The sequence below is a fragment of the Herpailurus yagouaroundi genome, unplaced genomic scaffold (assembly GCF_014898765.1).
Source record: "Herpailurus yagouaroundi ecotype Mexico unplaced genomic scaffold, PumYag 142, whole genome shotgun sequence".
NCBI classification, from domain to species: Eukaryota; Metazoa; Chordata; class Mammalia; order Carnivora; family Felidae; genus Herpailurus; species Herpailurus yagouaroundi.
The window spans coordinates 36,409,993-36,433,283 of record NW_024412397.1 but is presented as its reverse complement, the minus strand read 5'-3'; the positions used below and the strand labels follow the sequence as shown (position 1 = coordinate 36,433,283).

The 23,291-nt window shown below is 55.4% G+C and overlaps 1 protein-coding gene across 50 annotated transcripts in view; it reads right to left on the bottom strand.

Annotated features, from left to right (window-relative positions):
- The window catches only part of CELF4 (CUGBP Elav-like family member 4), a 297,460-nt gene that overhangs the window by 62,287 nt on the left and 211,882 nt on the right, over positions 1–23,291 (bottom strand). For 26 of the 50 annotated variants that reach the window (XM_040478971.1, XM_040478960.1, XM_040478961.1 and 23 more), the window contains exon 3: positions 10,970–11,048. In XM_040478971.1, the coding sequence (XP_040334905.1) occupies positions 10,970–11,048 (79 nt within the window). The remainder of the gene's footprint in view (positions 1–10,969; positions 11,049–23,291) is intronic. The other 24 variants (XM_040478975.1, XM_040478967.1, XM_040479011.1 and 21 more) reach the window with 1 other exon arrangement.

Here is a 23,291-nt window from a genome sequence, read left to right as displayed (position 1 = left end):
TCTCCTGGCCTGGGGACTGCCCTGGACACGGTGGGGGGACTGGCTGTCAGAAACATGGGACGAGACTATGGGGGGCACCAGTACCCCAACCCAGGAGAGGTGAGGGCAGGTGGAAGGGGTTTGGTGGCAGAAGACGGCTTGTTTCTCCCACTCCCGCCCTGGCCTTTCCCCAAAACGCTCCCTACCCACCTGGCCGGGGTGGGGGTGGGGGGGGGGCGTCAGGGCAGCCACTGGCCCCATGCCTCTGCTCCCTTACAAACGAGACCTGCTCATAGCTCAAGGTTCATTTCAAATGAAGGAGAAAGCTCAGCCCCACACTCGCGGGGCAATCAGCGCACTCCGTGATGAATGGAGCCTGTGTCACTCAGTGAAAATGAATATTTCTTTGCGATAATGGCCAGATGGTAGCAACTCTCCGATCCAAATTAAAACATGCATGATAAATGCCAGGAAAACAGAGGAAGACAAAACCCCAACCTGGAGTGAATTCTCTCTATAAATCTTCCCCCTGCGACCCCTCCCCCACCACCATGGAGGCCCTGCTAATAGCCATTAAATTATTAAGATGCGCTGCAAGGAGAATGCCAATGTCAGTGGCACCCGCCCCACTGCCCACCTCGGCCCCCTGCCCGTGGGCCTGACTCTGGAGGGGCTGCGGGGGTGGGGAGACCCCAGAGGAGGCTGCTTTTAGGCCAGCAGAGAGTCAGCGTGGTGGAGAAGATTCTTCTTAGAGACATGAGTGTGGGCCTGGCCTCGGGGTGCCAGCACCGAGGGCGGCCTGCCGGAGGCTGGTGCCCAGCCAGACTCTGTGGACAGCCAGACACACCTGCCCCCAAAGAAGACACCATCTCCGCGGAGAGATGAGAAACTAACATCCGCTGCCTGACGCTATGGCTCAGGCAGAGGGCCGGAAAGGGGCTCTGAGCCAGGAAGACCAGTGAGGAACAGCTGGAAGAAGGATGCCAGCAGGATGGACCCTGATGAGGGCTCTGACCACGTGGAGCTGGGCAGCTGAGAAGGGTCAGAGAGGACCATCCAAAAGCGGGTGTGTGTCTGAAAGTGGATGTGTACTTGGAGGTCTAAAGGCATCAGGTATTGGGCAGGGCAAGGACAGCTTTGGGGCTTAGGTGTCATGGTGACAATAGGGCTCTTGAACTTACAGTTTAACTCCCATTGCCCCCTGCCCATCCCCTCACCCCCGGCACATGCATCCATCTGTCCTTGGTCTCCTTGACACCCTGTCCAGTCTTCTGTGTGGGTGGCCAGTCTTCCCAGGTCCAGCTCCCATCAATCACCAACCTCTTCCAGATTCCCTATCATCTTCCAGAAAACCCCCAATTCTTTAGCAGGGCATTCCTTGAAACCCTCCCCTCAGGCCAACTGGTTTCCTCATTTTTCCTGGATAGGCTCTAGGCCATGGGGCCTCCATTCCTTGTCAGCCTTAATCCTGTGCAACAGAGAGCCTCCTCCAGAAAGCCTACCCTGACTGCTCTGCCTTGCCCAGCTCTCACCTCTGCCAGCTAAGGCTCACTGTCTCCACTGCTCATCTGGTGCCCGTGAGGCCATGAACTGATCTCCCCACCAGACTGAGAGCTTCTCTAGGGCCTGTAGCTCAGCAAAGCCTTGAAGGTGTCTTCCTGGGACCCCGTCACATCTGTCTTTCATGGTCAGCTCTCCAGGGGCAGAGACCATCTCTTCTCAGCAATTGGCCATTTATGTCTAGCCTTAGACCTCTTAAGACAGTTGGGACAGTTACCCAGTGTTGTGATGTGACATCGTGATGGGGGGATCATGGGTCTGTCAAAAAGAAAACCTGCACTGGCTGGTCCTTGCTGAAGTCAGCTTCCACCAAGCCTTTCTCCTCACCAGGCCCAGACAGACGAGGCCCTGAGTGCCCAGCTGGGCTCTCCTCTGCCGGGCAGTTATGGAGTTCCTCCACCTGCCCTTCTCAGCTGAGCCTCCAGGCTCGACGTGCCACAGACAGGAGGCTCATGTTCCTTCTGACTAGGCTTGCACCCAGGTCAGACCCGCCCTAAGTCCCCCCAGAGGGCCTCGGTGAGGGGAGTGAAATGCTGGAGAGCCCATCCTAAAGGCTGTGGCCCCTCCTCACCCTCTGTGCATCTGATGGGTGGCACTGACACAGGGAGAGCTTGCTGTGGGTGCCAGCACCCCAGCACAGACCCACGAGAAGGCAGCAAGTCATAGAAGCCGGCCAGGAAAGGCTGAGGTATAAAGGCTGGTTACTGCCTGCGTGGATACCTACCTCTCCTCTCTGAGCCCTCACTTTCCCCTCCATAAAGTGGAGGTGCTGCGTGCCTGGTTCCCATGTGTGCTGGGCTGGGCTGGGTGGGGAAGGAGCGACCTCTCTCCCAGAAGGCAGAGCACGTCTGATCAGGAAGACCGAGCAGACTCACAACACAGAGAAACGACACTCCGGGACAGGCCTGGTGAACTCGGGCTGAAGGGTGAGAAGGGACAGGATCCCGTCTCTGACTCAGACACTGCGTGCATGAGCATAAATGTTCGTGCCCTGGAATGTAAGGAGCAAGGAGACCCACAATGTGCCAAATCTGATTCTTCCAGAAAGTGGACACTCCTGTCCAGCCAAACCCGTTCTTCTATTTTATTTTTAAACTCTATCTTTTTAAAATTTTAAAAAATTAATCTCTATGCCCCACGTGGGGCTTGAACTCCTGACACCAAGATCAAGAGTCCTATGCTTTACTGACTGAGCCAGTCAGGCACTGCTAGTTGTTCTTATATTATTTTTAAAAGATCTCAGATGCCACATATTTGCCTTGCTTGTCTTGGTTTTCATTTCTTTGCCTGTGACACTTCACCCTAGATGCTACCTCTTGGTAAACCTGTTATCCCAATAATCACCTGCTCCAGGAAGCCTTCCTTGTTCTTGCCCCAGTGTGGTAATCCACATGCTCAGTGCCGCTCAGGCCCTAGGCAGTATGATTTTTATTTGCACTTTGTTAATCACGCCTGTCAAAGGTCTTCACCACCCCCCCCCCCAACTGTCACCTCCTCTCATTCCCCATGGACCGGACCCTAAGAATAAAATAATTGCAGCTATTGTCATCGGGGAAGATTCCACAGTTTGCCAACTGCACCCCACCTATGGCAGATCCAAGGGGGTGTCATCATCCCCTCTACAAAAGGCGGTCGTGAGGCATCACTGTGGGAAGGGCAGGACATGTGGAGTCAGAGTACCCGGGTATGGTGCCCGGGACCGTGCTGCTGGTCTCCCTGCTCTGGCTCCCGTCCCACAGCTGGTGGAACATCCCTGCCCCAGAGCTTTAGATGGTGTCCCTGGGCCGAAATGCATTTAAAGCACCTTGGAATCAATGCTCCCATATCTCATCCTCCCCCCAAGGAGGACCCCTCATTCTGGCCTCTCGGCATCTTCCAAACCTGCCTTGGCTCAGGTTATTTTCCCATCTGGAAGTTTTGCCCTTCCTTGCTCAAATCCCCTCGCCTCTGAAGGCCAAGCAGGCGTAACTGGTTCTGATCTCTCTGATCCATGCTACCTCTCCCTGCCCCATCCCACTCTTGTGTTGTTAAGGCTGCCCGAGTGTGCTAGGGGCTAGGTGGGCACTGGATACGTCTCGGCCATGCCAGGGCTGACTCAGTGCGGTGCTGAGGACCGCCTGGCCCAGGAAGGGCTGCTTGTAACATTCTCTCTCTCTCATCTTGCCCATCTCCTGCAGAAGTAGGGGTCTTCCTCCTGTATGCCCACACAGTGCCTGCCACAGGAGGCCACGGGAGTGGAAACTGGGTGGGAGACAGAGGCCCACGGTCCCCTCTCTCTGTCATTCCATTCCGATTCCTGTCATCAGCCCCTTCAGCCTGGGCACACATGCGGCAGCTTCTAAATATCATCCAGGAGCCCATTTGCAATGATTAATATCCCATTTCCTCTGAAACAATCCTTTGCTAAATTAGCCGGGGCCAGAGGGAATTTGGCGAGGAGCCGCGAGTCTCAACTTAACTTGCCGAATGGATTTAAAAAAACCCTCGAAAACAAAATGCAGATCAATCAACACCCCTTTCCCCAGCTGAAAATCTAAAGTCCATTGAAACTCAGCAGGTTTGCAGTTGATTATAATTTCACACCTATGGCAGGAGTTACTGAGGTATTTATAATGCGTGCCTGCCCGCTGGAGCCTTTGTGGGGGCCTCACTAGGGACCCTTCTCACCAGCCACCTCCTTCCCCAAGCAGAAAGACCTGTCTTCCCCGAAGCTGCTGTTTGGGTTCAGTTGTGTAAACTAGAGAAGCTTCCTGGAGTTTTAAAATTTCTTTCTTTTTAAGGGGCTTGGGAAAGAAAGGAGTCGAAGATTCTTAAGGAACAGGAATTATGAAGAATAAAATCCCGGGTCAGGGAGACCTTGCATGATGATCTAGGGAACCTAACAGTTGGAAATGCTTTACCAAAAATCGGAAGGATGGTGGTCAGACACGTGGTAGAACTTCCTGCCCATAAAGAATCCAAGCCCTTGGTGGGCCACTTGGCTTGGCTCTGAGGTGTCTAATCCTTTAGCCCTTCCCAGAGGCACATCACAGGGTCAGGCAGGGCGACAGTGACCCCTACCCAGGCTGCTCCCTAAACACTGTCTGGGCCCTGCTGTCTTATGTCTGACTCAAACTTCCTGAGCTGAAAGCTGCAATGGCTTTTCTTCAAGATCAGTCCAAAATAAATCAAGAATTCAGGTACATGAAAGATCAGCCGGGACCTTGGCTTTGGGGCTGGGGTTTAAGGGAAATCATTACAATCTATAGCTTGAGACATTCTGGTGGGGATGGGGAAACAGGGTTTCTGAGCTCCGGAGAAGGAGGCCCAAATGGACTGTGGAGTTGCTTTTCTTCTTGATAGTTTTTAAAAACAGGAGGGGCAGGGTGAGAGGCAGACTCATGGGGGAGGGTGGACATATGGCTCCAGGGGCCTCTCCAGGCCTCGGGGTTCCCTGTCCAACAGGGAAGTTAGCCATTCCCCAGCCAAAGGTTCACCACCACCCCTTGCCCATCTCTGGGCCCAGACATGGCTGTGGGAAGGGAGGAGGAGGATGTCACTGTCCCCATGAGCTAAGGGGTCTGTAGGGTCTGGTGGGGGGCGGGGGTGTGCAAAAGAAGGAAATGCACTCCCCCAACACATACACAATCACACACAGGCATCACGGGCCCACAGTGGAGTACACACGCTGCCCAGCTTTCGGGCCTTCTGTGGGGAGACACAGCCCCTTCTATGGGGCCTGATGAGGGTAGAGCCTTTTTTGCTCTGAGGTACAGATCGCTTTTCTTTTAGAAGTCTGCTTTGGGGCAGCAGTCGCCAGACCCCTTCTCAGCCCAGGATTGTACCCCCTGGGCTGGGCTGGGGTCAGCTTTGCTCATTCTGGGGTCTTTCAGGCAGGGTACAAACCCAGAGCCCCAAAGTAGAGGTCAGAACGTGCTTGACCCGGGGGAGGCTCTGATGCCTCAAAGGGGAGACACGGGGACAGAGGTGAAAAGGCTCAGCCTGTGGGACTTGACTGTCCTAGTGACGCTGTTCTTCGGCTTCAGGCTCTGCCCACCCTACCCCACCCCTAGGGGAGCCTCACCCAGGAGGTCCCCACAGGGAGTTCACACTGGTCTTCAAGCCTTTCCTCACACTTTCCCCCTCTCCCCTGCTGCACTGCATCTCCAGGGGGAGGCTGTCTAGAGTAATCGGTTTCTTTTTTTAAACCTTGTTTCCTACTGTCTTGGTATAATTTCAGATTAATCTTCATTGTACTGTGCCCCCCCCCCCCCCCCCCGCCACGGCCCTTAAGCTTTATGTTTTTGTGTACTCCATCCCGTGTGGGCCGAGGGTTCCTAACAGAATCCTGAGGGATTTCTGTCTACCCAGAAGCTTTTGTCAGTGAGACAGTTGTTGGCATCTAAGATGAGAAAATTGAAACTTCTATTGAATTTTCATACGGCGGGACCAGCCTGCACATCTATTTCCTCTAAACGCTCGCTAAATTGCCTACCTAGAGTATGGGACTGAATAGCTAGAAAAGTCTGGAAGTGAGGCACCCAGCCTGGGGAGGTTGACAGTGTGGCCATGGGTCTCCTGGGGCCCCGGGACCTGGCAACAGCAGGGAGCTGCCCATGCCCCTCAGCTGGTCTCCCTGGCCTCCCTTAGCACGTTGTCTGCGTCTGTTTAGAAATAAAATAATGCTCGGAGGAGAAATGAGGAACTTAATAGGATTTAAAAAGCCGCAGGAACCGATGGGGCTACAGATGGTGGAAAGGCTGGGGGGACTGAATCAGCCACGGTTTTCTGGTGGGGAACGTGGCCTCGGGGAGGGCCTCAGAGCCACGTTCACATGCATTGTGTCCAACCTCATTAGCCAGCCCGGCGGGACTCCACTGCCACATGAGTGCCGGCCACAGTGAGGGGGGCATAGCGGCCCCAAAGATGCCATTAAATGAACGGGGGAGCAGTGATGGGCTGCAGGACTGGCTGACTGACTGGCCCGCACCTGCCTCGGGGACTGAGTGCACACGGAATGACTCCCAGGCTGTCACACCTGCCCCCAGCCCTCCTGTGCCCTCCTAGTCCTGCCAGGCTTTCCCCCAACCCTCCCCCCCCCAACGACTGATACAGGAGGGAAAGAGGGGGGCTGGGGAGGGAAGCACGCGTGTGTGGGCCCCCAGTTCTGGAAAAGCAGAGGGAGGAAAGGGAACCTGCTGTGGAGACCTTCAACCCAGGCAATTCTGAAAGACTTGCGGGGCAGGGTGGGGGGGGGGGGTACCTAAAAGAAGCTCCTTCACCCTCTAGAAGCTTCCATAGGTGCTCCCTAGATGGTGGCTTACTACTGCAAGTACCCCTCCAGGGCTGGAGCTCAGGGCCACCCCCCTCAGTCTGTCCCGAGCCTCCCCCAGGCCCTGCAGCCAGTGGGGGACAATAGGACTTTGTACAGGGAGCTCAGTCGTCCTGATCACATCCACCCTCCGCCATCATCAGGCCTCCGTCAGGCTCCCTGCTTGGATTCAGTCACAGCTGCCCCTGTGGCCCCTCTTCTCTGAGCCTCCTCAGGCCTTCCTGGACAGGGAGGGGCCTTGGAAGCCCCTCAGCAGTCCCCATCATGAGCTGTGACCTCTCTCCTCCAGCTGGGGCTTCACATGTTCCAGCCAAAGCCTGAGTCCTCTGGAGTGTGTGTGTGTGTGTGTGTGTGTGGTCTCCAGTTCCAGGCCCTGCAGAGGGGCGAGGGCCGTGGTGGCAGGCCTTAGAACACAGTTTTCAGCCTTGCTCACTTTTCCCTCTGGAGGGACTCCCCAGTGCCACACCTACCCCTTCCGAGGGGTGGGCGGCCCCTTGGCAACCCCAATACCTTCTTTCCTGGGACTTCCTCCCAAGCCATCTTGACTCCTAACTTCTCCGGCTCACCAGCCCCCCATGTTGTTGTTTTTTTCTGTCATTTCATGTTGAGATAAAATCAAGTGGCCCCAGTCTTTGCTTCACCCCCAGCCACTCTGTTCCCAGTGGGGACGTTTATTTTCCATGCGTGTGGGTCTGTGTGGGTGCCTTTGTCAGTGTGGGTATATGGCATGTCAGGGCAGGGCAGGGGTGCAGCATGTGTGACTGTCTCCCAGAATTCTTCCAAACACAGCACGGATAAGGCCCACAGTAACTGAAACTTCTGACCCGTCGATGGTTGCTGAGAAAACATAGGGGTGGTTTCTGGTGACGGTGTGTGTCTGGCAGTGGTGGGGTGGGGTGGGATCAGGCCAATATCGGCTACACCTAATCCAGACTTCAGCCACTTCTTCCCTCTTGGGCCCTTTGAGGGAGGTGGGCACACTCCCCAGCCCCAGCCTCCTCCAGTCCAGCCCAGGGGGCCCTCCAGCAGGTTTTCTGACCAAGGCCAGGGTGCTCAGAGCCTGACTGACTCAAAGGGGTGCCCATACCTGGCTACAGGAGCCTCATTTGCCTGGGGCAGGGGGCTGTCCTGTCTTCTGGCCTTGGTGCTCCCCTGAGCTGGGACCAGGGAGGATGGGGAGGAGGTTAGAGCTACAGGGCAGCACATTGTGGGTGCTAATCCAGATACTGAGAGTGAAACCCAGTGGCTGAAGGGCCCCTGCAGCCGTGAGACCCAATTCAGATGCTGACCATGAACCAGCTCACTGGGCAGATACACCTGCCTGCTGGGAGGCAGAGGAACTCAAGTGCATGCCTTAGGGAGGGTCACTGCCTCTGAGATGACCAGGACAGGTGGGGGGCTCCCAGGTTCCTCTCTGTCTCTAGTCTGCCTCATTCCTCCGGTTCATGAATTGGTTTGCTGATTTGAGGGTGACTCAATTTAAATATAACTTGCTCCAGAGAGCTCTGTGGGGTTAACTGGAATCTCCTTGCAGAGAAATGGCTCCTGGGGAGGCTCTTTCTCTTTGGGTTTTCCTTCCCTGCCTAACTGGAGCCCTGGCTCTTGGTGGCAATAGCAGGGGCCAACACCTCTCTCCCTGCACAGGGGCATTATGGCTATGATGCCTTCTCTCTGCCTGGTGCCCCCACCAGGATCAGGGTTCCCTGCTTCTCATGGAGACAAGTCCAACCCCTTGGTCTTGTGTTCAGGGCTCCATTTTCACTTTGTGCCCTCACTTATTCCCACCAAGTCTATACCTCTCGGTCCAATTCCCTCCAGGAAGCCCTCCCTGCCTGCTCCAGGCCACAGTGAGCTCTCTTCTTTGACCCCCTCCAGCTGTGGTTTCTCATGTCTCATGGGGTGGTCCAGGAGATCCTTATTCAGCCTGGCTCTGCCTCTCTCACCTGAGACCTTGCTCTTCCCTCAGCCGCCTTTCACACCCTTCTCTGCTCCCATTTCTTTCATCTTTTTTAACATTCACCTCTTCCCCACCCTCTTCCCACCAGAAAAAGTATTTAATGGATATTAAATTATTTTAAACTGACTTTTTTTTTTTGTTAAATAGCTTGGTGATAGTGCTGACTCAGGATCATCTCACTGTTTAATATTGAATATGCAATTAATAGATAGATGTTTAGGTTTGGCTCTTTTTCCCCCCTTTCCACCGCAGGAAGAATAAAAGAGCTGATTAATCTGGTTTGGGGCAAGTGTCAGCGGCAGGAGATATATGGCAGAAAGGAGATGAGGTTAGCAACTTGGAGTCAGAGAGCTATTGCCTCCAAGGCAAGTGAAGGAGAAAGGGTTTGCATTGGAGCTCAGCGCGGCCTCGCCGGGCACGGCGTCTTCTGACACCCCACTCCGGTTCTGGAGAAAACCAGCCGGACTCTGAGCTGTCTGCTCTGCACGCGAGGGGCCCCCTACGCCCCCTCAGGGGCCTCCCTCTGTGGGGCCTTGTTCATGCCACCCTGACTTCTTCTCCAGGGGTGGAAACTCCCCTCCTTCAAGGCCAGCTCAGGTGCCATCTGCTCAAGGTCTCTGGCGTCCCCCACTTACTTCGGGGCCCCTTCTCTGGGACTGCAGGTGCCGCTTACTGCTCGAGCTACCTTCCTATACACCAGAGTTTCTCCCCACCAGGGAGAGGGACTCTTCACTACATCCTGGCCCTGCTGCATGAACAGGGTATTACAGGTGAGTCACTGCATGACTGGGGTGACCTGGGGCCTGGGGCCTGCTGGGCCTGCTTCCCGGAGACAGTCTCTAGGAGAGGCCCCTGGTTCCACCATGTGCCACCAAGAAGTCCTATGTGAGATGGGACAGTACCCTTACCACCAGGGTAAGGATGCCTAGGACTGGGTATTTGAGGAGCCTCTGTGTGTGCAGAAAACCAAAGTAACTGGACTGCCAGGAAAGGGGCAGGAGCGAATAGCACAAACCAGGTGGGCTTTGCTTACCTGGGCCCTTAACCCCTGAGCCATTTTTACATCTCAACTGACCCACCTCCACTCTCGGGGTTCTCAGGATGGGAAGCTCTCAGAAGACCACAGGGAGGTGTGTCAGTGCCCTGGGCCAGGGGGCCCCTCGGGGCAGCACAAAGACACCAGCTGGGCTCTAGGAGGTAGGGGTGGGATTTGAGGCCCAATTCAGACACAGAGGCCTTACAGCCAGGTCAGGGTCCCGTGCCCAGGGTCCCTCTGGGCAGCAGCCTGAGCTGGAAGGACCACAGGTCCCAGGGGCAGGCAGGACCTGTGGCCACACTACAGTTCTTTCAGGATGAGGACCTTGACTCTGAATTTGCGAGTATCTTTTGCCTATTTTACCTTTTTCCCTTAATTTCCTAAACACTTTTTGTAGGGAGGTAGGACAGAGGAGAGAGAAATTCCTCAGTGCCTGTCTAAGCCGAGAGGAATGTGACCTGTCCCGGCACAGAACCCAGGGGGAAGGCGCTTGGCAGAGGGAGCAAGAAGCGTGGCCTGGTGGAGCCTTTGTGTGCAGTGGAGGGGACAGAACCTCCCTGGGGAATGGAGCTCTATGCTTGTGGGGTGCGGCCGTATCCTCCTATTCTGTCCCTTTCCAGACATCTCCCTGTCTGCCTGGATCTGTCTCCAGAATCTTGACCTCAGTGGTCCCAAGCCCCCATGGCGGCCCTTCTCAGATTTGTCCAGTGTGGTCTGAACCTTCCCAGGGCAGGGCTACAATCCACTTCCTCTCGTCCAGCCTGGCACCCTTTCAACTTTTCAGGCTCCATCATAAGGGGCTTTCCTGGGTGACATGGAGGTGGGCACACCCTTTGGATTTCCTAAAGGAGGCAGAAGAGTACCCCAGGACCTGCTACTCGTTTACTTACAGGAAGGAAGGAACCCCATCTGCAGACCCCAATCACCTCCCCACTTTCCTTCACTCTCTCCCCACACCAGTCACCCAGAGCTCCATAGCCCTGTCCCAATTCCCAGCCATGAGATCCCTAGGGCTCGGTGGCGGGGGGAGGGGGGGGCGGTGGCAGGAAGTCGCTGCATCACTGCATCAGGGAGAGGGAGGAAGGGTCGGGTCGGGGGAGGGGGGCAGAGACAAGTGAGCCCTCACGTGAAGGGGGCTGGCGCAGGCAGCTACTACCTCCTCGGCTCTCGCTGTCCGCTGGCTTCACCTGGATCGGCCGGTTCATCTGCAACAGAGCACAAGGGACAGTGTCAGAGCAGGCCTGGGGTGAGGGGGCATACACCCACACCCAAAGGTAACTGGTGTTCATAGGTACACAGGTGCAAGGACCACACCCACCAACACATACACCCACACCACTGCTCCCCAGTGCAGCTGCACGCGGGCAGCAAAGCCCCACCCATCCTCCCTTTCCTATGCAGTCCCCAGGGCTCCAGTGTCTCGGGAAGGCTTCTCTGGACTGGACACTCTGTGATGCCCCCCTCCCAGCTTTGAACAGCTCTTGCTAGCCTGTGACATCAGAATCTGAGGTGTTCTCACAGCGCATCTCTGGCCAGAGATTATGATCTTGCTGGAGACAGCTGGCTTTGCCGAAACAAGCTGCTCTCTGGCTACCCCGAGCCGTCTCCCAAATGTGGGCTGTGGGTGCCAGGGGTCCTGAGGCTCTGGGCCACCCAGCTCCCGGCTGAAGCCGAACTCAAGTGTGCGGCTAGGGCTGTCCCCTTGGGGGGGGTGTGTGTGGAGTGGGCACAGCTACCCATCTCCCGTGGTATTTAGGGGGCCAGGAGGACAACAGGACACCGCCTGTGGCCCCCCCCCCCCCCCCATGCCTCCCTGAGCCGGGCTCTCTCACGGGGATCCGCTTCAGTGCTCCGTTCAGGCCACTAGGGGTCTCTGAACTCCAAGCATCAGCGGCTACGGCGCCTGTCTTTAATCCTCGCCGCTGCTGGAGGCCACGGGGTGGGCTCTCCAGCCCAGAGGCCCCAAGATATTTCAGACAATAAAAATGGAAGGAATCACGCAAATGGAATCCTACTTTATGTCTTTTCCAGTGCTTTCGCCTGTCAAGTACCTCCCTTATCCCTTACTGCATTTTTATTTCGCGTACAAACAAACCCCGACAGGCAGACAGGGCAGGGACTAATACCCCCACTTCATGGATGGAGAAGCTGAGGCAGGGCCGCCCCCACGGCAAGATGAGCCCAGGAACCCGAGCTGCCAGGGCTGTGTCTAGGCTTCCAATCCTGCACCAGGTGACTTTGTGTTGCCAGTTCCCCTCCTGTGTGTGTGTGCGGAGGCCGGACTAGCCAGTCACAAGCTTCCTGAGGCCTTCTGGTCTAGGATTCGAAGTGAGTTGTGGCTGCGTCAAGACAAGTGGGTGGGGGAGCGTGGGTGCCTGTGACTCAGCAAGGTGAAGACAAGGCCAGCGGAAGGGCAGAGCCACCACGAGGAAGGACAGAGAGGCAGGAGGCAGGGCATGGAGCAGAGGAAATGAGACACAGGTGGCCTGCAGGGGGCCAGACAGGACTCTGGGGGCCAGTCCACCGAGAGGGGGTCAGGATGTCATTGTTTGCCACAAGGTCCCCACTTGGCACGCCTTCTGGAGTTGAGAGGGAAAAAGGTGCTCAGTATGTAAGCCCTGCCAGCAGAGGAAATTGTATGTTATAGAAAGCTCCAATCACAGGGAGAAGGAAGAGAGACATAATGAAGATCCCGGTTTCATTTAGGGGGTCCTGGGGCCCCATTAAACAGCCTCCTTTGCAATTCTTGAGCAAAGGGCGCAGAAGCCCCAGCAGGCTTCTGGCTATTGGGGAAGGGCTCCAGGAGGGGGCCAGGGGACTCCTTGTGTCCCATCCGGTGCCTTCTGGGACTCAGGATCCAACCCTTTTCTAGAATGTCCCTCCTTCCTGGAATAGCCCTAAAGTAAACAAGATAAATTAAATAAGGCAAATGGAATCTGCCTGGGCATGGAGCCTTCCACCTCAGGGGGCACCCCACCCTCAGGCAGCCAGCCTGTCCCCCTGTCCTTGGTATACGTAGGCATTCAAGAATACTCTGCCCCAGGCTCATGGACTTGGGCCTGATTTCCAGCCCCTCCAGCCCCCCTAGCCCCACCCCAGTCCTCCCTACCTCCTCCATGACTCGGTGCTAGGCTCCAATTTGACAGTGGGCTTCCTGGCAGCAGGGACCCAGGCTCTCATCCAGTTTCCCACCTGCCCTCAACCACAGGCTGGGCACCCACAGGGTGCTCCATACAGACTCGTGGAGCGGAAGTGAACCCGTTCCCATGGACCTGTGGCTCCCGGGGTGATTTTTCATGTTTCATTATGATCTAGGGATGGTCAGCATCCAGACAGCCTTTGCAGGGCTGTCGAAGAGGTGCCAGCCTTGATGGAGAGATAAAATACGGCCCGGTGCTTTCTTAATTCTCAGCAGAAATAAAGTGTCAGGCTCAGTTGGGAAGATTTCTCAGCTGGAGCAGGCTCTGCACAGATGCCTCGGGCCTCAAGGGAGATCTCCTCCCTCGGCCAGTGTCTCTCTTCCCTGTTCCAGACTCCAGCCCTGTCCAGCCTCACCAAGGCCTGGTTCTTCCCTGAGGAGGGGAAGTGGACAGAGCCAGCCTGGCTGCAGAAATGGCCACTGAGGAAGGGGACGGCAAGAGAGGATGATGGGTCAGACGGTGGGAGGGGGACTGCCATCTCCTTGTTCTTCTAACTTTGCAGGCTTGGACGCTGGCCACAGCCTCAGGAGCTGTCGGCCACATGGCCTCAGGCGATCCCTTACAGGTGAACACCATGCTTCAAGGACACTAGAGCCCGCTTCTTGGTGCCTTTCCTCTCCCCTATCTGTGCCTCCTTTATCCAGCCATCCCTTTCAGTCACTGTATTGTCTTTCCAGAAGGGCCTGGGGCTGGGGGCTCGTGGGACCTGGGGTGCAGGTGCCCTCCTTGCTGATTGTCTTGCTGAGGTGTCATCTGTGTGCCTGTGTCCCTCTGTGGCCTTCATCCTGGGTTGTGCCTCTGAGTGCCTGACAGGGGGCTTTGGCAACCCAGGGCTGCCTTCCCTGGGTCAGGAACAGCTCCCTGAATGCACCCGGCAGGTTCTGGGGTCAGTCTTTGGGGACATCGCTAACTCTTTTGACTGTGTTTCTGTTTCCAGCTCGGGGTCCTGTCAGGGGAAGCGAATAATCCTGGCCCAGGTTTTGGGGTCCTCTGTGTCCCTACTGCAGCAGAGAGCGGGCTGGTGGCTCCTTCTGCCTGTTTCTGCCTCCCCTCCCCCTCCCCATCTCTGCCACTATTTGCATCAACACATATCCATGCATTAAACAAGACATTCCATTAATTTCTTCATCATCATAACTTAAGCTGGGACATACCCTTTAAATATTCATTCAGCTATGAAAACTGGGCATTAAAATTTTAATAATGTCAAGCTCATTTGAACCAGGCTCCTTGGGGACGATTACGATACAATTAGAATAAATACGATGATTGAGCTGGTCCAAAGGCTTCACCTGTCTGTCCAACGTGGCTTCTTGTGGAAAGAGAGGCCTGTGGCCAGTGAGCAGGCAGACAGATTGACAGACAGGCCAGCCTGGCTCTTTCTTGACTCTCTCTCCCCTTCCTATATTCTCTCCTTCCCTTCTCGGTTCCCAGCTGCCACTTCTACCTCTCGCAGGTGTCCACAGGTGTCCGCAGCCCCCTGTGGGCCAGAGTACAGGGGCATCCCTCCCGTATCCGGGAAGATGGCCCGGAATAACCCCCAGTCCAGACATGAATTTCCTTACCTTCCTGGTGCAACCTGGGCTGGTTCCTGTGTGAGGGCCATTTTCTTGTCTGTGTGTCCCCTCTTCCCCACCCCGCAAGGGGCTCCCTAAGGCTGGAATGAACACCCCACCAGAACAAGACCAGGCTGCAGAGGAGGCCACCGAGGCGGTTCTTAGACATGTTCTGCCACCAGACCAGGTAGGGACCATCTTCACCCAGCTTCCCCTCTGCTGCAACTATCTTCCTGAGAGTTGGTGTGGAGGTCTGGGGGCAGGAGAGGAGCCCCTCCGTCCCTCATTGTCAAAGCCAGTTCTGGCGAGAGCCCTGGGGACATCCACTAGTGAACTCACCCCTGCTTTACTCGGGACAGCCCTCACACCTGCAGGATCACGTAGGGCCCTCCGCCATCTGCCTTCTCAGGCACCCAAGCCCTCTGCTTCACATTGGGCCCTAGTGCAGCTGACCCAGGGCTGTCTGAGAAATAAAAAGACCTGGAAAGTTCTCTGTCACCTCTCCCTGGCAATGTAAACCCTCCTATTCTTCAATAAGACTTCCCTGGTTATCTCTCAGCTCCCTTGGTCACACATGGCCTTGCACTACTTTGAGAGCTCTCTCTTTCCTCTCTCGTGCGTGCGGGCGTGTGTGTGTGTGTGTGTGTGTGTGTGTGTGTGTGTGGCAGACAGAAACAGAGAGGCACTTGTTTCTCAAGCAGGAGCAGGGACCCAGTTTCCTACTCACAGACCCCCTAGACTCTAATTTAGGACTGAGCTCCACTGGAGTGTATGTGTGTGTGTGTGTGTGTGTGTGTGTGCATGTTTCAGTAGTACTGGTGTGACATTACAGACATCTTAAAATAATTCATTTCGGTTAGAGACTGGGAATAAACAAGACAGAGGAGGACACTAGTGCGGTCTCTTCGGCATGGTAGCCTCTCAGTAAGTGTCATCCTCCATGTTGCTTTCCAGCATGTGAGCCAGAAATGCCTCAGAAGGGCTGGACCGACGCCTCGCGTAGTGCCACGGCAGGGGGGGAAGATGGTTAGGGCGGCAGAGAATACTGTGGTGGCCTACAGGAATGGCCAGTATGCTCTCTATCCAGCAGCTGAGTCCCCACATGTAATTCCAGCGTGGGTGTTCAAACCTCAATGCCGAGAGTCCTTTCAGGCTCCTTCTGGGATGTGTGAGTGCCTGCTGATACCCAGCTCCCCTGCTCACCGGACGGGTTCACTTCTCCCCGAGCCAGGGAGCAGTGTGGGAATGCCTACTCTTGTCTTGTTCACTGGCGGTGGCTCTTAGCTCTGTCCCTGCCCACCCCTTCCCGCGCTTGGCTCCTATTCCTCATCAGTTCCCACTGTTTGTTCTCATCACCCCAAAGAACTCGGCTTTTATGTTGTCTGCCCCCAAACCCAGCACACGTGTCGGTCATGGAAACGGTGAAGCAGCAGACCCTGTGGGCTGGGGCCCATTGTGCCCCAACCCAGCAGCAATACTGCTCTGGGAAGAGAGATATCATTTTGCAGTTCAAAAAGCAAGGGGGAAAAAGCACCGTTAAAGCGCTAAAATATAAAGCTTTTCCTTTCTTCCACAGCCTCTCTTTTTCTTGGCTTGTCATGGTACGTTTTATTTGCTGTTTGACGTCGTTTTAAATAAAAACAAATATAAATTGTAAACTATTAGCATAGATCCTACCATTCATCTTTATTTTGTGTAATGCCAGTTTTAAATGCAAATATCAGAACATTTAGCTCCTATGCAGAATCACCAAAATTACAGTTTGGTTTTTGTGACTTGTGCCTGGAGGGTGCCTTGAGCTGGCCAGAGGAGACAAATGCAAGCCAGACTCGGGAAGGCTAAGGAGGAGTAGAGAGTCCCCTCAGGCATGGAGACCCTCACAGGTACCCAGAGCCCTGCCCTGCAACATGGGGGGTGGGAGGTCGGGGCAGGGGGTGGTGGCAGCTTGGGCCTGAGGACTGCTGGGCCCTCCCTTCCCCTGACTACCGATGTGGACATGTTACAACCCAGTATAGGGTGGGCCCTGGGAAGTCAAGTCAGGCTTCATTTCTACCCACGGGCCACCTCCTGGGTAGGATATTGTAAATGTTCTGCCAGGACATGCCAGACCTTGCCTGGACAAGAGGCTCACTCTTGCGAAGACACGGCCTCTGTTGGCAAATCAGACATGCCACAGTGCTGCCAGCCTGGGGTACCACAGGGTGAGTAGGCCTGACCCAACCCTCCCCTAACCTGCACCAGGCCACTGCCGGCTGGCCTCGAGGGCAGAATGATGGCTTGAAGGGCCCAAGGTGTGCATGTACAGGGCAGATGGTGGGAGGCAGAACTTTGCATAAGTCCCCTACACATGCTTCTTCGTCCCACAGACTTCGTTTGCTTGAAACATAACTACCAAGAGAAACTTTTAAGAATTTCAAAATGACTGCAGAATACTAACCCCCAAGCCTGTGACCCTTCTGAGTACAGGGCCTGTGTGCCTGCACAACTCGTGTGCCCACGAAGCTACCTTGTAGATGATGCCTTTCTGTGTCCCCACCACCCTGAAGTTCTCTCCATCTACCAACTCCAAGCACCAGGCCTTCCCTTGACCATCAGGTGTTTTCAGCATCGCTCCTGCTACAGAAAGATCGTTACTCAAAGATTTATCTTTCGAAGATGAACCTTGGGTGACTCTGGGAGAATAGACGGAGAATTCTCAGCCTTTGCTATAAAAGGCTGGTGGTGGGGCGCCTGGGTGGCGCAGTCGGTTAAGCGTCCGACTTCAGCCAGGTCACGATCTCGCGGTCCGTGAGTTCGAGCCCCGCGTCGGGCTCTGGGCTGATGGCTCAGAGCCTGGAGCCTGTTTCCGATTCTGTGTCTCCCTCTCTCTCTGCCCCTCCCCCGTTCATGCTCTGTCTCTCTCTGTCCCCAAAAAATAAATAAACGTTAAAAAAAAAATTTTTTTTAAAGGCTGGTGGCGAGGAAGAAACCATCCAGTATGGGCAGGGAAGTGCACTCACACACGCGATTGTGGGGACCGTAGGTGGGCAGCTCCCCAGCAACTGTGCCCTCTGCCAGGACTTAGCAAATAGGACTTTACCATTAATTGAGAACTTATTTATTTAAAGCCCCAGGAAGGCAGATTCTGAATCACATGCCCCGATGGATTCCCAGCACTGTGCATAGTAGGTTCTCAGTAACCTTGTAATAGAAAGTTAGGGCTTTGCCCAGTCCCCTGGTGAGAAGGGATTGCAGGGGAGGGGCGGAAGAAGTGCACGTTATTTGTAGCTTGTTGTAAATATATTAATATTTTAATTATCTCCTTAATAAGTCACATATGGTTCCTTCCATAAAGAGGGATTAGAAACTCAAGGAACCTGTCTGTTGTCATCATCAAGTTCTGACTTAAGGACACCCCTGCAAGATACGTGCCTTTACCCGAGACCTCGGACCTCGGTCCAGTGTCTGAGGCCCGCCTTGGCCAGGCCAGCTGGTGGTGCCCCCTCCTAGGGCATGCCCTCCCCATCCGAAGTCTGCCCCTGGGGGTGCAGCCACTCTAGCAGCCCTTTCTCCCTCAGGTCTCAGCTTCCCCCTGGGCCTTGCAACCTAAATGAAGTGTTCCTTCAAGCTTTTCATTCTTTCCTTCAGTTGCCTTGCTGGCACGGTTAGGGACCATTACCGTCCCAAACTTGCAAGCTTATTTGTTCAATGTCTGTCTTCCCTTTATGAGGGAAGGCCCACACCCGCTTTGTTTCCCTGCTATACACCCAGAACCCCACGCACATCCCATCACCAGCACTGTCCCCTCTTGCCTCAGCTGCGTTCCTGGGGCAGGAGTGTCCAGAGGCCAGAGGTGATCACCTGCTGGACAGCCCTGCTTCCTGCCCAAAGTTCCTCCCGTCTAGCAAAGTGAGGTCGTGGGACCTTTGGATTAGGAAGGGTTTATTGAAGCAGCGATCCTCGATCCTCATTTAGAAAGACAGCCGGCGAGCGCAGACCAGACAGAAGAACCCAGGGTTATTGTTAAAATATGCAAATCCACAGCCCATTGAAATGCAAACCCTCCAGATAAGATTTTTTAATAAATCTGGTTCTGTTCCCACTCCCCGCTCTGAGGAGGCCATCTGATGCTTGTTGGGTCAGGACGCAAACCAGCATGTAAGCCCCGTCAGCTCTTCACCCCTCTCCTCATTCTGAAAGCCCAGCGAGCAGGAGCTGCCCCTGGGTGGGGCTGGCTGCCAGCCAAGGCCCTTGGCCTGCCCCTCGACAAAGTATTTGAGGTCACCTCCGGGGTCACCCACAGAGATGTCTAACCCTGTCTCTGTGCTGGTGACAAGGCCCCCCTTGCTTCTTTACTGCCACTCTCACCTAGTCTCATACCTGTCTAAAGAGTAGAGTCCTAAGCCTTGGTGCCCCCTCCCCCCCACTGGAGACTTCGGTGATTGTGTCCACCCAGCCACACTTGTCACTTTGGGAGCCATCGCCTCTGGACTTACTTTGGTCTACTGCTGTCACAAGTGGCCCTCAAAGGGATGAAGGGCAGGCAGACCAGAAGGAGCACAGACACCTGACAACCTCAAGGACATGGCTGTGACCCCGCCCCGGCCTGGCTTTGAGTCAGGACATGAGAGTGTGTGGACCTGTGTGGGCTAGCGCCATGTACCTGGATGGGGACAGGAGGCATGAGTGATGGTGGTAGGCGACAGCCGTCCTGTTCTTCCCAAGCTCCAGCCCTCACGCTGACCACATGATGTGGCTTATGTCCTCAGGTCCTCTCTGAAGCCAAATGAGCCAGATGAGCAGACTCACCGTGGGGTATGGACCGGGGCTGGGCATTCGGGGGCAGGGTGCCAGAGCCTGGGTTGTGAGTGCCCAGGCAGTCAAGCAGAGGCAGGGGGACCCCGTGTGGCCTCAGGAGGGGCTGAGCTTGTGCTGTGGGCAGTGGCCTCCCCTGTCAGTTTCCGGCAGGGACAATATAGCTCACTAGGGCCACGCGCAGAAAGAGCAAATACGTGGCAATGTGTGCAGGGGAGCAGAGTCTGGTCAGGGCTGCCTGAGAAATGCCAGGTGAATGTTTAGATCACAACCAGCGAGCGTGGTCTTGGTACTGGGTCCCCTCCCCACACGTGTGAGGACAGAAGTCCAGGGCTTATGCATAGAATGTACTTGATGGATTGAAGTAAAACTTGCCCAGTTTGGCTTTAATGCTTGGATGCAGACTGTCCCTTGGCCCCAGCTCAAGGCTGGCCTTGTGGGCCTTCCGCTCGGAAGGGGACATCGGGGAGAAGAGGGTGGGATCCTAGCACACTAAGCGGTGGGTGGGTGGAGGGCAGAGGACAGGGAGTGCGGCTGGCTGGCGCTCCAGGCACGGTGGGGGGTGGGGTGGGGAGCTCTGCGCACGTGGTGAGGAGGCGGGCGGGGCGGGGAGCCTCAGTCCCCGCAGCCCCCTCTGCGGCCTGCGCAGCCTCCGTGGTCCAGCCCCCACAAACAGGCCCTGGGCAGTTGCTATGCAACAGGCGGCTCTGCTCTGCAGTGCCCAGCGAACAGCAACAGCGGGCAGAGGCACTGACGGAGCCTATTGGTGGGACTGCCTGGGGCTGCCCCCTCCCCTTCTCTCTGCCTTCCTCTCTCTGGCTCCTATCCCTCTCCGAGCCTCCACCCTCTCCTTGCTGGCTGCAACCTAAGTTTACAGAATGCTTTCCCCTCACATGCAGGGCGGGGGTGAGATGGCATAAACAATGGAGGTGCCCCACCCCACCCGGGGGGGGGGGGGGGATGAAAGGTGGCTACCCGCTGGTTTCCAGGAGGGAGGGACTCCTCAGTCAGCTTTCTGGTTTCCCTTGTCTCCCCCACTGCAGTGGGGGAGGGTTTGGGGGCCACTGGCGTGGGCAGATGCTTCCTGGGGCTGTGGCAGGCAAGGTGGACAGACAGGATGGATGCAGAGAGAAATCACCGAGATGGAAAAGTGTGTGAGGCTAACCTGCCCCTGCCTACTGGTCAGGGCTCCCTTAGGTCCACACGGCCAAGGGCAGCCTGTCTCTTTGTTTCTGAGCCCCCTGTCCGTCTCACCTGCTCCCACCAACATGCCAGGCCTGCCTGGCAAGGGTGGGAGGACGCCCTCGGTCCTAATTAAGATCTGCTGCTGTGGAAACGAAGCTTATTAGCCTACATGGCCAGGCTGGGTCACTAACCCTCTTCAGAGTTGGAGGGGGGTGTGATTTTTTTTTTTTTTTTTTTTTAAGCAGTGGCTAGATACTTCTGAATGAAACAAGCCCTGACTTAGCTGGAAGGCCTGGGTTTCAGTCCTAGCCAAACACTTGCTCATATGAGATGGGGGCAGTTCTTTGAGCTACTAGAGGCTCATCCTCCTTGGTAATATGGAAGGATTAATGCAACAGCTCAGGTGAAGCTCTTAGCGCAGTGCCTGGTACGCAGTAAATGCTTAAGAAATAAATGACAGCTATCTTCTCCCTCCTTTTCTCTCCCCTTCCTCTCTCCACTCCTTCCCTACTTCTCCTCTCTTAGTGGGTATTTTCATCATTTTTGAGGGACTACCTAACATTTGATTGTCTTCCTTCCCACCTGCTACCCCGAGGGCTCTCTTTTGGACTCTCCTGAACTGAAAAGATTGGACAGCCTCTGGGGAAGAGCTGAGAGTGGTGGGGGAGGGTAGAAGACCATGTTCTCCTGAGGCATGAACACTCTGAGCTCAGGGACTTGTGGCCCCCCTCAACCTCCACCTGCCCCAGGTCTGCCTTCTCTAACTGACCTACCAGTACTGGAGCCTATTGCTTTGCTGTTTATTTATTTTTATTAACATTTTTTTTTAGTGATTTCCACATCCAGTGTGGTGCTTGAACTCATGACCCCTGAATTAGGAGTCGCATGCTCTTCTGACTGATCCAGCCAGGCGCTCCTGGAGCCTGTTGCTCTGATGGTCCACTAAGTTTGTTTGTTCATCCATCCATCCAACCATCCAGCTTATTGAATACCTCTGCGTGCCAGCCCCTGTCCTCTGGCACAAGGCAAGGTGAACCTCAGCAACGTGGCCCTTCCCTCCAGAAACTCACACCTGTCTGCAGAAGGGCCTTGCCGAAATAGTGTGTAAGCCCACTCCTCCTGGGCCCCAGCACCACACCTTCGGCCCTCAGGGCTGGAGCGTAACTGATTCCCTAAATGCCCAGTCACACGGCCCCATACAGGGCACCTGGCAGGGACCAGCCAGCCATTCACATGGCAGTCCCTTCCTCAGCAGTGCAGTATTTGCTAACACACTACAGTGGTGGGGGTGGGGGCTCCCTCCTGCAAGGGCTGTCCTAAATCCACGCTGGTCAGCTCTAGCGTTTACAGCCCGTTTCTAGCCCGAATCCACCTCCCTCTATTTCCCCTCATCTACTCTGGTACCAGAGCTCCACTGGGCAGTCGAGACCATCTTGCAAGTTTGTCCTCAGCCGTGCAGACCCGAGAATTGGTTTCTTCCACCAAAACATGCTTACAGCCCTCCCTTCACGACAGCTTACTGGCCCTTCCCCCGAGAGCTCACACCTGATGAGGGCCCTTGGCTGTGGAGTTCTGGGCCTCACAGGGCTCTCTCCGGCTGGATCTGATCTTTCCCAGCCCACAGGGAGACCACTGTCCTTCTGATTTAGACTCTGAGCCTCTTAAGCTGAGTGGGCAGGACTGAAAAGTGGAGCGAGTACCCTAGCCCTGGAGGCTGGACAGAGAACCTCTTCTGGTACCCAAGGCCCACGTTCCTGTCTGCATTTCCCTTCGTCCTGTCCCCGTGTCAGGCGAGCCCTCCCTCCCCACCCACCGTGCCCCACGAGGTTGCCCCAGGGACTGTGGACCATGTGGCCAGGCTGAGTCCCCTCCACCTCCCTTTCCTGATCTGGGACCCCTCCTCCCTGTCTCACGGGGCTCAGGCTCAGTCCTGGGCCTGGAGAGTCAGTCCCCAGGCCAGATAAAGGAGAAAACAAAGCCCACACCAAGTAAATGACAGATCGAGAGGAAATTGCTCTTAATCCTCACGCCACAGCCTGATGATGCCCGCCAAGCACCAGCCTGAGTCATCCTAGAAATGGCACCGACATTTGCTTTTTGGAATTTGTTTTGTCTCTGAGCTTTAGATTTAATCATTCTCTTCCTCTCTCTCCCTCTCTCTCTCTCTCCCTCTCTCTCCCTCTCCCTCCCTCCCCCCCTTTCTCTCTCCCGCCCCCTATTCCCTCCCTCCCTCTGCCCCTTGCTCTCCGCTTTCTAATATGAGGCTGCTCCGCAGGCTCATCCAAGTCTGTTTTCCTGGCATTAATTAACACAGCTCTCCAGCCCTCCAACAGGCTAAATGATGAATCAGGTTAAATTCCAGACAACAGCCGCACACCGCCATCAATTAGCCATCTCTGGGGCAGCTTCATTAATAAGCATCGATCATGGCCCTCCTCCCTGAACACGCCAGGGTCTCTGGGTCACAGGCACTGCCCACGAGGCTTAGGCGTGAGCGTGATGGTGTGTGTGTGAGGGCTGGAGAGCATGAAGGGGGTGGACGTGTACAGGATGGGTGTGCAAGAATGGGGATGTGTGGAGAGAGTGGTGACTGGGAGTGTGTGGGGCGTGTGCTGAGGTGTGAGGGGTTTGTACGGGAGTGTGTACAAGTGAGTGTAGGCACTGTGTGGGTGTGTACATAAGGCGTGTGATGTATGTGTTGTGTGAGGTGGGG